Source organism: Silurus meridionalis, chromosome 10 (genome assembly GCF_014805685.1).
Source record: "Silurus meridionalis isolate SWU-2019-XX chromosome 10, ASM1480568v1, whole genome shotgun sequence".
NCBI classification, from domain to species: Eukaryota; Metazoa; Chordata; class Actinopteri; order Siluriformes; family Siluridae; genus Silurus; species Silurus meridionalis.
In genome coordinates, this window is record NC_060893.1 from 17,540,525 (window position 1) to 17,557,163 (window position 16,639).

At 35.4% G+C, this 16,639-nt stretch overlaps 1 protein-coding gene across 1 annotated transcript in view; it reads right to left on the reverse strand.

The window, feature by feature from the left end:
• The window catches only part of bicc2 (bicaudal C homolog 2), a 21,394-nt gene extending 11,276 nt beyond the window's left edge, over positions 1–10,118 (reverse strand). The window contains exons 1-14 of the mRNA XM_046859679.1: positions 9,851–10,118; positions 7,766–7,812; positions 7,437–7,506; positions 5,950–6,029; positions 5,710–5,871; positions 5,151–5,204; positions 4,772–4,966; positions 4,354–4,623; positions 3,665–3,796; positions 2,322–2,541; positions 2,106–2,239; positions 1,733–1,872; positions 995–1,091; positions 842–881 (exon numbers count right to left, since the gene is read on the reverse strand). Of these exons, the coding sequence (XP_046715635.1) occupies positions 842–881; positions 995–1,091; positions 1,733–1,872; positions 2,106–2,239; positions 2,322–2,541; positions 3,665–3,796; positions 4,354–4,623; positions 4,772–4,966; positions 5,151–5,204; positions 5,710–5,871; positions 5,950–6,029; positions 7,437–7,506; positions 7,766–7,812; positions 9,851–10,040 (1,831 nt within the window). The 5' untranslated portion in view covers positions 10,041–10,118. The remainder of the gene's footprint in view (positions 1–841; positions 882–994; positions 1,092–1,732; positions 1,873–2,105; positions 2,240–2,321; positions 2,542–3,664; positions 3,797–4,353; positions 4,624–4,771; positions 4,967–5,150; positions 5,205–5,709; positions 5,872–5,949; positions 6,030–7,436; positions 7,507–7,765; positions 7,813–9,850) is intronic.
• Positions 10,119–16,639: the final 6,521 nt, after the last annotated feature.

Here is a 16,639-nt window from a genome sequence, read left to right on the forward strand (position 1 = left end):
GCGCACACACACACACACTGAACAAGACATATGCTACACTCATGTACCTACACTACACAAATACACACTGCACACACCAAATACACACAGACTGAAAGCACACCCACACTACACATACGCACACAAAATATACATAAACACACTGCATGCACACCCCACACACACACACACACACACACACACACACACACACACACACACACAGTGCAGTCAGGCAGCAGTAATTGAAATATAAAATACATCAAATCTGCTAACTTCTTTGATATAGTAATAATCAGCTACAGGATGTTCTTCTGCATGATGCGGTGCAAATGCAGGAGCAGATGGTTGTGATATAAAGGCAGATATGGAGCAGGCACACTGAATGCTGAGTGGTATGGTAGGATGTTCTGTAGTCTTGGGGCAGTTTTTCTAAAACACAGTTGCCTGTGAGTCAGCAACACTCCTGTTTTCCTGTTATACTTTTACTCTTGCAGGAACGAGAAAAAGAACTTCTCAATCTAAACACCATTGTTTAATCAGCTCAATATTAAACACAATAAAATATACTGAACATTTCATATATATTTATCTGAGGAAAAAAATAGAGGAAAGAAAGAAAGAAAGAAAGAAAGAAAGAAAGAAAGAAAGAAAGAAAGAAAGAAAGAAAGAAAGAAAGAAAGGGTGGAGTATTAAGAAATGAAGGAAAGAAGAAAAAAGAAATAATATGATAGTGAAGAAAAACAGAAACTATGAAGACAAAGAAAGGAAGGAAGGAAGGAAGGAAGGAAGGAAGGAAGGAAGGAAGGAAGGAAGGAAAGAAAGACAGGATGGACAAAAGAAAATAAAGAATAACACCAACCTTGAGTTGCTAGAAGTTTCTTTCTCTCATACTCTTGTTTCTTTAAGAAAACCAATAACAGATCAGTGATTACTGAGTTGTGCAGAATTCACAGTGTAAAATGCTTCCAGAATTATTGGAACCCTTGGGGAAGACATGTAATGTTCATTTTACCTCATTATTTGAGTTTGACTCCAGGGAGGGAAAGATCCGAAGACTGCAGCGTCTGTCTCTGTTAAAATGCACACCATCCACCTCCATCCTTACAGACCTACACACACAAACACACATATGTATTGTAGTAAAAAAAAAGTCAAAATTGCTTAAATTATATACATTTTATGAAGAAACGTGTATAGTGATATAAGATAATAGATTCCGTTTACATGAAAGTCCAGCCACTTTTACTCTGAAGAATCAACAGTAAGAGATATCAAGTATCCAAAAAACAATGTAATTTTATACTGTTCTGTCAAAGGAAGAAAAAATAAAAACAATGAGAGCTCATTATACAAAAGAAAAATTCTATTAGTTTATAAGGGATTCAATGTTCTTAAGATGAACAATGCTTTTATTAAGAGCATTATATTAGAGCATAAATGTATGCATTATCAGCCCAGACAAAACTCAAAATTCCTTCAAAAAGGTCTTCGAAATCCTTAGTTCATCAAGTGATATCAATTCAATATAGCGCTTATAGCACCAAAAGTAAAAAAAAATAAATAAATTAAAAAAAATGATTTTAAAATCAGTTACAATTTAAATGATTATTTGTTTTTGACCAATCAACATAAAAAATGGCCCTGTAGCAAACATAATATATCAACTTACACCTATTCTGTTACTAGACCAGAACCCTGACCAGTGTTTTCCCCCACAGTTTATCTCAGCAAAGTTTTGAAAGTTTGATACCTGATAGCATCTGAATGGCTGTTTCTCCTGACTGATCCTGCAGTCTTCATAGTGACCTCTTTGACCTCATTGACCTCTGGAGCCTGTATTCCCGCATGCTCATTTGCTTCATTTGTTGAGTGATCCTCGTTCTCCGGGATCTAAAATCATAACCCAGTCACTATTCTCTGCAATTAGATGTCCAGACATTAGACAGAATGTGCAGAATGTGCATAATGTGGATAATTACTGCTTGATTGCTCACAAAATGGCCAGAAAGGAATTATCTACACAATTTGGGTTTTTACAGATGGCCAAATTTTGTCCACTGATGTTTCCACATTAAAGTCCAATTAAGGCTGTAGTGTAGATAAGTGCAGCTAATTATTCACACCTTCTCTAATTTAGTGTCTGTTCCCCTTAGTCCCATCCGGCCCTCATCTGCAGGAGCAGCTAGTCCAGGTGGCGGGGAGGGGCGTGGCTTCACATGGGAAGGGTTTAAAGCTGAATCAACTGCCATGACAGTGCCTAAACATTAAAGAGAGTCTGATAAATTAAATACTGTGTGCTATTATCATATGCACACACACAAACACACACAAACACGTACCTGTCTCTGTGACATGAAGCTGCTGCATTAGCATTTTGAGCCAGTAGTTTGTAATTCCATTGCTGCCCAGCAGGGAGTCTGTTGTTGTCTTTTGTCCAATAGACACCTCACATGAGTTCTTTGTTGCCATGAAGACCTCAGAGCACTCAAGGCCTAGCAGAAGTCTTCTGGCTTCATATAGATTTGTTATGCTTCGCTCCAACCCCTTCACCACTACAGACTGAGTGACAGAAGTTATTTACACTTGTTGCAGGGATTTATGATTTTCAGCACTTTAAACTACAACACCAAAATTCTTCTGATGGGGAATATGAAACAATGACATACAAAGGGACTGGACTGACACGTACACACACTAATAAACAAACTAACTTTCTGCATATAATTTATTTTTTGCACAAATTGCTGCGAAAATGTTTCAGTGTTTACTTGTAAATTTTTTTTTGTATTATATGGACTATTTATTTGCAACTCAACTCTTCTGTACTGGTTGGTACTGCAATGTCACTGTCTCTACCATATCACTGTCATGTTGTTTTTTGCAATAAATAAACTTAACTCTTCTGTACTGGTTGGTACTGCAATGTCACTGTCTCTACCGTATCACAGTCATGTTGTTTTTTGCAATAAATGTCGCATACTTGTACTTTATTCAGTTCAGATTTATTTGTATAGCGCTAATAAGAATGGACATTTTCAGAGATATTACAAAGATAATAGCGTTTATGGGGAATGTATACGTTTAGTGCGAGCCGCTGGTGACCCTGGCAAGTAAAAACTCTCTGAGGAAGAAACCCTGAGAGGAACCAAACTTAAAAGAGAACCCATCCCCATCTGAGTGTTACCAAAAGGCCATGCTTTACAGTTTATGTCATTCCCCAGTATTGAACTGTATATGGTTGGAAAGACAATAAAAGCCTATCTGCCTTGACTTGATGGGGACAAAGATAATACCCTCTAGGGTGGAAGCAGTATTAAAATGCAAATTATGTTGGCTAAAGATATAAGTTTGTTTAAAGCTACTGGGGTCATACTTACTACTTACTAATTATATGCTTAGATTGTAAATAGCCGCTGCTAATGCATAAATGGTGAAAAAGTAAAAAACACCTCCCTAATTTGAGCCTTTAGTATAACAGATATTTACAAAAACCTCCTAGTAGTTTATACAATTCATTGTTGAATCAAAGTGTATTTATATAACACGATTAAAACAACAAGAGTGTTGATTAAAAGTGCTGCACATACCATTTATTAATTTAAATGACTGGGGTGTGTTATACATGCAAAAGACTAAATGAAAGCATTGTTTATAGATGAGTGGACTGGTAATGGTTTAGTACCTTAGCAGCCTGTTTAGCCTTTGGTTTGACACTGATAAAGACTCCAAGACTCTGCATCATCTGCGCAAGTTTGCGAGGGTCAGACTCTCCTTCATCCTTCATCTCGAACATCAGGCACACCGGCAGACACTCCTAGACCAGCACAGGACACAGAAATCATCAGAACCACAAGAACGAATGGCCACAGAGGACAGGACAGAACTCCTACTATGACTCTGTCTAGGGACATTTAGCTTACAAGAAATCCATAATGTTGCAGGCACATTATTCACAGAAGTAAACATTATGCAAATTAGATTATATATATAAAAATATATATACGATTTTCTTTTTTTTTTTATATATATATAAAAAGTTGGATATACTTAAAATTCCAAATAAAATAAACATCAAATATAATACAGTTATAATACAATAAAACCAAATTGAGGGAAAATTGAAATCTTTTATACTATTAATCTTATTTATCTAATTCTCTTATTTGCATTTCATAATACTTGAATATGTCAATTCTTATGTTATTCATCTATTAATTAATTTATAAATTTGTATTCTATTTCTACTTTCCTTTACATTTTTAGAATGTACAGACAGCTAGACTTCATACACACACACACACACACACACACACACACACAAATATGGGGAAATCCCCATAGAACATACATACCATTTGGTTGGTCACTTACCATGAGCTGTTGTCGAGCGAGACAAACTCCATCAGCGGTGCCCTGGATGAGTAGAGAGGGTGTGTGTTGTGGGGCGGTGAGGTCAGGCAGGACGATCTGTGTGTGTGTTTGATGCATGACATTCAGGAAGTTGGCTCCATTCTGGCCAAGCAGAAAAAGATGCTGCTGAGACGTTACATCCAGCTGTGTGCTTACAATAACCCCTGTTACCCCGGCAACCGCTGCTGCATCCCTGCCCAGGAGCAACTCCATCAGGATACAGGTAGCCTTCTACAGGGGTGAAAAAGGTTTGTGGTTATGCCAAATGCAGTAAATGTAAATGTTTGTATCATTTGTATAATTCTGCATAATAATTGCATATATGTGTGTGTGTGTGTGTGTGTGTGTGTGTGTGTGTGTGTGTGTGTGTGTGTATTACCTTCACAGCAGAACAGTTTCCTTGCAGACCTCGCACCACACAGGTGGAACAGTAAAGTTTGGGTTGTGTTCTGAAAGTCACACTCACTCCAAAAGCCTGCGCTACATGCTGGATCACCGGTGAGCTCGAGTCTGTAACAACCCCGCCGATCAGGGTCAGTGGTAGGTCAAAGGTCAACACCAGAGGTTGTAGATCCTAAAGGTCACAATGAATTTTTAATATTCAGAACAATCTATTGTTGTTCTGACTTTGTATCAGAAAAGAGTAATAAGCATTATTTTATTACTAATTATGTTTTAGCACTAACTTTACACACAACACATCTTTATTAAATGTTTTATATATAAAAAGTGTGAAATCATAAATGTGTGAAACTAACTCTGATGTATTTTCTAGCAGATTCCACACCCTGCACTGGTCCAGCGATTGACACCTGTCAAGAAACACAGTAGCAAGAACAACTATTCACTCAGATTCTCAGATACAGAAAAACTTTTCATCTATAAACCTGTATCGATCTATCTTTGAGTGTCTAGAATATGTGTATTCTGCATTCCTTGGTCATCTATGAAATACAGCATGCTGTAATTGGAAAACAATCATCTTGACTCATAAAAAATTTTTTATGAAGATTTTGAAGATGAAACATGAAAACCATACTGTTTAACCATTTATAGTTGTACTTAATGTTGTGTCAAATCCATGAAACAAGTTAGCTCCTGTTATCAATTATATTATATTGTATTGTATTGTATTGTCCCTCAACAGTGTATTTTTAAAATGTAACTTGTGTTGTTATCACAAGTAGAAACTATCAGGAATCTCAGGAATTGCACCCATGGTTTTCACTGTTTATCTGTAGCACAGTATTAGCCAACAGTCCAGTCTATCTGCAAAATACAAAATGTACTTGTAGTAAACATGTACTATACATATACCTGGTTGCTTTTCTCCCCGTTTGCACTGTGACGATTTGAGTCAGGGAAGTGGATGTGACAAGAAGTGTCTTCCATAACTTTTTTGATATTTCCTCCCCCTTTTCCAATTACGTGAGAGTGTTCAGTATGAGTGACATCCATCTTCAATGTGACTTTATTAACCTAAAGGTAACAAAACAGAAAAATGTGCCATAAAGCAATCTCAGAGATAAAACACTGAAGGTCGCACATCCCACTCACCTTCGTCTCTAAAAGCTCCAGAATTTTACGCTTTGCCTCCAGAACGTCATCTCTTTTTCCTTCTACTTTTACATGAGGATCTGAAAATTCAGACACAAGCATTTAATTAAATAATAATGTCATAAATAACTGTTGCATTTACTCTAAGTCTGTAATGTGGATTTGTTATTATTTTTATTTTTGTTTCATATGTCCTAAGATTGATTAAGTTTGCCAGCATGAGGTATGGGCTTTAAAAAGTATTTATGTTATATATGGTTACACGCTCACCATGGAACATAATGTCTGCACCAGGTAAAGCTTTTTTTCCAAGGAAACAATGCAGCAAAGTTATTATCACAGGATTTTACACTGTAGGGTTATACTAATTTTCAGCGAAGCCAGTGAGATATTCGTCAGAAATACCTCCGACAGTTTAAATAAAGTATTCCTTATACTTTATTTAAACTGTCGGAGGTATTTCTGACGAATATCTCACTGGCTTCGCTGAAAATTAGTATAACCCTACAGTGTAAAATCCTGTGATAATAACTTATACTTTACCTACTTGTAGACATTAGAAATGCAATTTGCTTTAAGGAAGCAAAACTGTGTGCCATTAGATATATAATAAGACAATTTCACACTTGAGAAAATAAAATAAAAATATCTTAAAATATTGTTATAAATATAAAATACATTTAAAATAAATGTAAATAAATGGTGTAATATAGCAAATTGTTAATTGCTCATATGAAAAATATTTTGTAGTGAAGAAATATGTTGTTCTAAGGAACTTTGTTTGCTGAATCAGTTTGGTTTTTAGAGAATAGACTTTGGTTGAATTTCCTTTAAAATTGACCAAAATGTTTTGAAATCCAATTAAAATTTGATTTATGGATCTGTTATTGAAATTATATACATACACCTTTTTTCTCAAAATCTACAAATATATACACTATATGGACAGAAAGTATTGGGACACCTTACATTTTCAGCCAAATCTGGCTCTTCCCCAAATTGTTAAAACAAAGTAAGAGGTACACAATTGTAGAGGATGTCTTTGGATGTGGTAACATTACATATTTCCCTTTACTTGAACTAGGAGACCCAAACCTGTTCCAGCATAAAAGCCAGGTCTCCATTAAGATACGGTCAAAGTGTGTTGGATTAGATCTTGAGAGGCCTGCTGTAGAACTTTGACCTCAACCCTATTTGGGAAAAATTGGAAAGCTGACTGCACCTCAGGTCTCCCCACTCTACATCAGTACATGAGTTTGCTAATATCCTTGTGGATGAATGAGCCAAAATCTCCACAAGCACACTCCAATATCTAGTGTAACATCTTCCCAGCAAAGTGAAGGTTATGATAACAACATTTAGGATTAAATGTGGAATAGGACGTTTGAATAGCACATACAAATCTTATGGCTAGGTTTTCACAAACTGTTTTCCATATAATGTAGGCAATCCATGAGATTTTAGAGACATAAAAGACTTCCTCTCACCTTTCTTTGACTTGGCTCCAATCTTCAGCTTTGACGGCCATTTCACCTGCGTGTTAGTTTCCCTCATCACCTGTTAAGATAGAGGTGCGAGTGTAGGAATGCCTTTGTGTATTTATTGAAAAGAAAGCATGTCAGAAAAACAAATGTGTTAACACTAAAGAGAAAGGCATGTGTAAGGGAAAGAAAGGCACACTGTAAATAGGAACAATGCACCATTAGCATCTCAAAACAGCACATTTTTACCACAGCAAAAATAAGTTTATACTGCAAGGACAGAATCCTTAAAGGCCTTGATCTGCTGTTCAGAATGGGATTTCAGGTTCTCTCACCTTCCCAAAAAACTCCTCTCCTGTCAGGCTGGGTCCATCGGAAGGGCCTGAATGCAAATAAGAAGAATATGTGTCATTATATGAATACCTTTAAGTTGTTAACCATAGCAAACAATATGTTTATTCTTTAAGAAGGGACTTATTCTGTGCCTTATTATATATTAACATTTTTCTTTTTTTATGTTTAATAACAGACAGTCATTATTTGTCACATAAACACTAAAGCACAGTGACATTCTTTTAAATTTTTTCCCAGCTTGTTAGGAAGTCAGAGCACAGGGTCAGTGATGATACAGCACCTCTAGAGCAGAGAGGGTTAAAAGTCTTGCTCAACGGCCTGAAAGTGGCAGTTTGGCAGTGATCAGGCTTGAAGCCTCCAATCTTCTATGCAGTAACACAGAGTCTTAACTGTTGTGCCACCACTGTCATCGTACTGTCATCACACTGTTTAGTATGTGAACGAGTCAGTGAATGAGTCAGTGATGGAGTCAAAACTTTGACAGAAAGGATATTTGTGATGCATCATAATAAATATTGTCAAGCTTGAATCACAAAATCACTGAGATGTTAAGAGAACTGAAGTGAACTGTTTATGATTTTAAGAAATAAATGCTCACTCTTAATTAAAGATATATCAAAATAATTTGTATACATTAAAAATACTGTATTTTTAATCATATATATACTATAGAGATTAATACATTCGCTTGAGTGAGCTTTAGATTCTTAAATACAATATATAGAACTCTATAATGCAGGGCTTCAATCGTTAAAAATCTCATCTAGAACTTGTCTCAAGACCTTTTTTTTACTATAATGTGTGAATGTTAAAGTCTTTGTGTTCTACAGTAAACTCATTTATTGGTGATTGGAAATGTGTAGGAGAACAGAAACAACAACACTAAGATTTAAACACAGAGTTTAAATAGAAGTGTGTGTGTGTGTGTGTGTGTGTGTGTGTGTGTGTGTGTGTGTAGGTTAAACACAGTGAAAAGCAATGGATATCTGCTGACATTTACAGGGTTAGAGTGAACATCCCACTCTTTTCTTCTCCCCTGTCCTTATTGCCATGGGTTACACTGCCCTGCTAGTTGGAATGGCCTGACTTCCAGTGAGTGTGTGTGAGAGCCAAAAGCCAGTTCTGAGAAACGGCGTCAAGCAGCAAAGGCATTTAACTCACAACAATGCTGACGCAAAAGCCCCCCACCCCTCTCTCCGTTCATAAGATGCACACACTGGTGCACTGAGTTAGAGAAGAGAAAACAGCTGATACAACATCAACATCCACGAAAGACGCTAGTTTTCATCTCCGCCCTCCTCTTGACGAGTAACATTGGCCAAGATAACATTCCTCTATCAGTTCTGCTCAACATTCTGGTGATCAGCTTCACTTAAACTTTCATTGTTCTGCTGGAACGTTGCTTTCCTCTCTGAATATCAAACAGCAGCAGGGACAAGCGAATCGCAGCATGCGAGACCAAGCACTTCTCCAAACCAAACTGTCAGCAAGCTGCTTCTTGCCGATAACACTCGTTCTTTCTAAAGAAAAAAAAATCTTTGCCATGGCTGTCTCTGCGCATGTCACATGGAGGAGAGTGTAAACATCAGCATGAGCACCAAACAGCTAGCAGCATGCCAGAGAAATCTCTCATCCTGATCTCCTTCTCAGCAGCATCACACTGACACAACTGACTCTGAACCTACACGGTTTCGAGTCATGGAGTCTTCTTTCTATTTTTTTTTCCATTTTCTTTTTTTCTCTCTCTCCCAAAATCCTTCTTCATTTATTTTTGTTTTCTTTACACTCCATCTGTTTTTATCTATCATAATTATTCATTCTTGTGTTCTTCCACTTTTATTTTAGACTTTCTCTTTATATATATATATATATATATATAAGATACTTGCTTTTTATTTAACCATTCTTCTTTTTTGTGTGTGTCTGTTTTTCAGTAAAAATTAATTTGCTCTATAATCAGTTCTATAATTAACAGTTAAAATAACAATTTCTAAGTAACATCACACACACACACACACACACACACACACACACACACACACACACACACACACACACACACTCACCATAAAGCATGGTCTCCAATTTCTTCCTGTCAATGCGGAACCTCTCCTCTAGCCATTCTGTGTCCAATTCGTTCCAGTTCTTGGACTCTGACTCCATCCTGGTATTTCCTCCTTCCTCCTCCTCCTCTTCCTCCTCCTCTTCATCCTCCCCAGTTCTGTCCTGAATCAGAACTTTCTGCTCTTTGTCCATCTCCAAGTCCAGGTTTTGATTCTGTTCAGGCCTGGAGCAGGACTCAGACTCAACTTCCACAGGGTCCACAGAAGTGCCCTCCATGCTGGCTGCCATAGATGCAGTGTGCTGGAGGGAGCGTGTGTGTGTGTATGTGTGTATACGATGGCGTAACCACAGAAACGGGCAAAGAGGGGAGGTGAAAGGGGGACAGGACACCCCTAACCCTTTACAGCATCATAGACACACTCTTAAAACTTGCCTTTTAACTTAGAGAAAGGGAGAGGAAAAGTGTGTGCTTGAGGGTGATATACTAACACACAAATCTCTGAAACAGACTCAAATAGGATGAAGGAAGAAAATGTAAAAGAATCCTGCTAAATGTGGGGCTGAGTGATGCTCAGGTTGTATATGTAACAAATATAGGTCTAAAAAGAGGATACAAATTACAAAAAAGTAACAGCACACAAGAATTATTTGATAAATTAGCCATTTTTCCCTTTTCCATTTTCTGTTTCTCTTTTTCCTTTTTAATTTCTTCACTTTTCCCCTTCTGTATTTCATGTTTCTTTCCATTTTTTTTTAATTTAATTTAATTTCTTACACTTACTTTTTTTTCTTCAATTTTTTATTTAAATTCTCACCTCTAACCTAATCTTTTACTTATTTATTTTGCTTTCTTGTGGTCATTTCTTCATTTTGGTCTACTTTTCTTTTATATATATATATATATATATATATATATATATATATATATATATATATATATATATATATATTTTTTTTTTTTTTTTGTCTTATTTTATTTCTTTTAGCTTTAAATTATTGTCCCACAGAGCCACATAAATAAATTAAAATGTATTTATTTATTTATTTATTTTCTTTCATAAATTTATTTCATAAATTTAGACACTGTAATTGTTACAGATGCACATAATTAATTCATATGACTTGTAAGCTTGACTTCATGGTTATTGCAAACAGAGAGGCAGGTTAGTGCATTCCCGGCTAAAGCAGTCAAAACAAATTCCTGCACCTGCTGCTTCATTTGGAGCTGATCACAGGAATGTGCTGCTGTCTTTTCTTCCCAAAAGTGAGGTGGTGAACTCAGGCTTTTAATAAAAAGGAGCTGCCACATAACCCCATTACTGGTCCCTCCTGCACACACACACACACACACACACACACACACACACACACACACACACACACACACACACACACACACACACACACACACACACACGGTCTCTGCACTGCCCCTTTCAGCCTCCTCAACACCACCTTCAACACCAGGTCTCTGCAGAAGAAGATAGGAGGGGCTGTTAATCCTGGGGGAGGAGGAGAAGACTTTAACCACTTAAAAAACTACAAACTAAGAATAAGAATAAGAAAGAAAGAGCGACAAACACCATCACACTTTGCCTGTTACCTGGCAACATGATTTAATAGCAAAGACAACAGAAAAGTCATAAAACCCAAACAGTAGGGGGGAGGGAAAGTAAGAATAAAACCTTTTCATTGTTACATTTGACTAAATATTCTACTTTATCTACAGCATCTTTTCTTGACATTAACATCATTCAAAAATAATCCAGATGCTATTACGATTATTACCCTTGCATACACATGCCTTTATAAATATAATATGCACTTAAACAATATTCAATTTAATTTTAATTGTACAGCTCTTTTAACAATGGACATTGTGTCAAAGCAGCTTTACAGAGATAAATCCACTGTAACGTTGTATGTTATGAATGAATATGTATGAATGTATACGTTTAGTGCCTGTAAGTTTTTCCCTTATAATGGTAAATTTTTACTTAATGAGCAAGCCAATGGTGACATTGGTAAGAAAACACTCCCTGAGATGGAATGAAGAAGAAACATTGAAGAAGGCACAGAAGGGAACCCATCCTTGTCTGGGTGGCACCGAATATGCATTCATTACAGTTCAACACTGAGGTGTGCAGTGATAGGTGCTTAAATGCAGAGGTGGGATTAATTCTGGCATCAGTACTTTACTTCAACTATTTACTTTCACTCATTAATTTTTTACACAAATATCTGTACTTTATACTTTTTACATTTTCAAAACAGGCTCGTTAATTTAGTTTTTATCTATTTGGTGACATGATCAATATTCCCTGCACAAATTTCGAATATTTTCCTGCACTCCATTTTCAGTCCATCAACCTATTTCCTGTTATTGCACAGCTTTTAAAATCACAGACGTAGGCTAGTTTACAAAGCTAACAATGAGCACAGCAGAAGGCAACAAGACGTATGGGGCTGACGTGGATGAGACAGAGGGAGTCATTAATGTTAACATGAGTCATTCCTGATCATCATCTTTTCTCTGCTTGTGTTCTATATGGTGGCTGTTCAACCTGGATACATTCATTAGGTAACAAAATTAGAAATTATTTTGTATCAATATATTAATATGATGTGAGGTCAATTACCAGTGTGACACTAAAACAGGTAGTAGTAATGACTAAAGTACATGTCAGAGCCCAAACTTCTTTACTTTAACTTGAGTGAAAAAGTGTAGTCAATACTTCACATTTTAACAGAGGTTTTTAAAAACATAAGTATCTGCACTTCTACTTAAGTGAAGGATGTGTATATTTGCCAAATTGTAAAGCTGTTCATGCACCCTGTGGTCCTAAAATCATTATTGTAGACTGCTAATATTAATTACAGTCAAAATTAATCCTCAAAGTTCTTGAGCTATTTGATTTATTTTTTTGAGCAATTTATGAATGTTTCCCTCTCCAGATTATTCCCATGCCAGATGAAGTTTGGGATATCTTTACAAACAAAAAAATAAAGAATAAAATAAGAAATAAAGTGTCGGATTGAATTAGGCAGGTCCGGAAAGCAGAAAAGGTGGATTTTAACGAGGTGGGAAGAGAGAAACATGGATTATTAGTTATGCAGCAGATACAGACATTGTGCAGTGTGATTCTCGGGCAAGACTGCTTATGGCAAAACCAAAACACAAAGTGATCATTTTTGTATATTTTATTTTCATGTTAATCATATACACATAAAAAAAACATTATTTTTAGATCCTGATGGCATTTCATATCAATTATTACATTAAGATAGATATGCTTTTTTTTTTTTTTTTTTTGTGAAGATATTTTTAGCAATCATTTTTGTTTCATTTGATTCGTAAATTGTCTAATCCTCCATGTGGTGCTGAGTGACTGAGGGATTTGAAATCTATGTCAATGCATATTTATATCCCAGTAAAACAGCAAGCCAAGTTTAATAGTCCCAAAGCACTCGAGTGAACTGAACGCACAACATAACATTGGGAACCTGTTTCAGTTATATTATATCTATAAGAATGTGAAGAGGTGTAAGTATTTATTATAATTAAATGCATTTTTTAAATTTCATTTATTAAATAATATTTAGATTTTTTTTAAATAAAATGTTTTTTAAGAATTATTTATTTACTTCAATTAAAGGATACATTTATTTAAAAGCTAATTAAAAAAAAAAGAATTTTTGTCAACCTCCAGTCAACCTGGAGTGGACTCTACATCACAACCAATAAAAAAAAATAAGACACACCAGAAAAATACAAACTCTACAGTATTGCTGAAGATATATCTTGGTTTCATCACAAAAGCAATAATCTGTCTTCAATGTTAAAGTTTTTAAGTTAAAATACCATAAAACGTTGCTAGACTTTAAAGGAAACAAATCAAATGTGGATTTAGATTGGATTTTACCTTGTTCTTTGTTGAAAAGAAAAAAATCAATAGGGGAAAACTCTGTTTTCATGTAGCTGACTATTATAAGAATTGGTTCAACACTTTGTTAGTTTGTTTATGAAAAGTTTTGTGATTGAGCACAGTTTATTCATGGATCATAATTGAAGAGTGCAGTAGATAGCTGCATTTTTAAATAAACAATTAGAGACAACAAAAATGTTAATCAACTTTGGAAATACAGGCCAGACAAAAGCCTTTAAAAAAAGTTAAGCACATGGAAGATTGTTTAATGTTATGGGCCCCTACAGAGATTTGGCTTTTTTGGAAATGTATGATGGTCTGGCTGAGAAAGAACGGTAGTTATACGGAAAAACAGCTAATATTTTCTATTGAGTAGATTTCAGATTACCAATGATCATATTCCATGGTCTGGGTTGGATCCGTCATCATGACAGTGATCCAAAACCTAAACTAAACCTTAATGTGGGTTTAAAGAAAATGTTTTTTAGAAAAAAACTCAAACCTTAGAGGATCTGAATTCTGTATTGTGGAGTTTCAGTTTCAGATTGTTTTCCTTCTAGGTTTTACTGTGTTTTGAAAAATGTATAAAATACAAATCCAATGTGGTGGATTAATTACTACTCTCCCTCTGCATGTCAGTTTTACTCAATGATAAATTGGTGTCCTGGATTTTTCATTGCATTTTTCTAGAGCACTAACCGATGACTTACCACATTACATTACATTTTTTTTTTTTTACATTTCAGACAAACTGTACAAAACAATACAAAAGCTGCACATTTTTCATTACAGCTCAGAGAATTCAAGCAGTGGTGGCATAATTATTGCAATCATTTATTCCCTGCTAGCAAAAATGATTAGGCTGTTAATTGCCTTTGTTGCATGGAAACAAGATTTATTGTTAGCAGTGAGTTAAATGTCTCACCCTTTGCATCTTATGCAAGTCTGAACAGCATATTGGTTAATAAAATTTCAATATGCTTCTCTGGTCTTAATAAATAGACTATCACATTGTAGACTGTAAGAAAAAAAAAAGTATAAAAATTGTGTAGTAGTGAAGGAATGGTGTATAGATATTGCAGGGATAATGTTTCAAAGCAGCATCAGTAATGTATAGTCACACTATATATATTAAATAACTTTTTATTCATTCGGCATAAGAATTGCATTAAAGTGATGAACAAGTTAAGAAAAAAATTAAGTGTCCTCAAAAAGGATTTTTGGTTTTAAAGCACCGTATTGTTTTTAAGAAAGCATGCATTTATATTTAGAGGGACACTGTTCATTCATTCATCTTCAGCTCTTTTTTGGAGTACTAGATTAAAACAGGAGGAAACCTGTCCTGGAACTACAAGGGGGAAATACACCCTGGATGGGATGATAGTCTATCACAAGACATTTGATAATTTTAGTCACATCAAACTTCTGGTATATTTCTGGAATGCTGTAAGTAAACCCAAGACCCCAGAGGAATCCTACATGATGCCTGTGGAGTTCAGGAGCAGGCATGAGACTTTCTTTAAGCAACCCATACATTAATATGTACATGGACATTTTTTAACTGCATATATGGAAACACACACACACACACACACACACACACTATTATTACACTCCACTCTACAGCACTGCTTGAAATTTCTGGGTACAAGAAAGGCAAGCATCAAGGCTTTTCACTGTTCTAGCAACCAGGTGGTGGAACAGACTTCGCCCCTGGCTAATCCTTGACTTCAGGTTTATATATTTATATTTATATTTATATATATATATATATATATATATATATATATATATATATATATATATATATATATATATATATATCCCTTTATTGTTATTAGAATTATAGCACAAGAATGGATTTTGGATTGAGATTTTAAAGCAGTTCTGTAAGACACAATGGATAAGAGCATCTGCCAAATGCTATTAATGTAAATGTGTTGTTAAAGGAAGTGTCATGACAATATTTGTTCACGCAATTAAATGAAACTGGAAATTTTACAGTATTTCTAAAGACAGTTTTTAGAAAACTCTCCTTAGGATAAAAGGGGTTGAAGGGTCGTGCAATTCATCTCTGTGGCCACATGAGGGCAGGAGAGGCACAGATATTCAGACAACACTGCTTTAGACACCTTCATACAACGTAGTGAATTCTTAACAGCCATAACTACGCTAGGGTTTTTTTTTCCACTTTTTAACATTTTAAAGAGGAATAGCAGATGCTGAAATAATTATAGAGTATAACTGTAGAATAAATCACACAAATGGCTCATTTATGAGAAACCTCTTGCAAATTCTTACCAATTCAAAGGAATAAATAACCCTTAAAGCTTTTTAACGTTAATATTACATGACTGAGTACATTTTTTCCCACCATTGAAACAATAACAAGAACAATCATGTATGCACAATGCTAATGCTTTACAACTATAAGGACTTTAAGGCCCACTGGTCAAAAATGCTTGGTCTCATGTTAGAATTGTTCAAACCCTGTGGTGTTTTCATTCACCTTCACATACTAAATAGACAAAGATCTGTGGACACCTGACCATAATTCATTAATGGATATGCGCTTTGTAAACATTGCACATTTAATGTGGGAATATGTTCCACTAAATTTTGGAGTGCGAGTAGGTTATTTAAGATTTTTTGTACAGGGGCATTGTCCCTATACTTCTGTCCATGTGGTATATGTGTTTGTTAAGCAGGATATATACATTAAATACACATACTGCTAATTTTCTGACTAAAATTTATCTTTGAGGGAATGCAAGTCCACAACCATCAACCCACACACATGTATGTTCACACCTTGGGGCAATTTGTTGAAACCCAATCTACTTACTTGTATGTTTGAAACTAGAA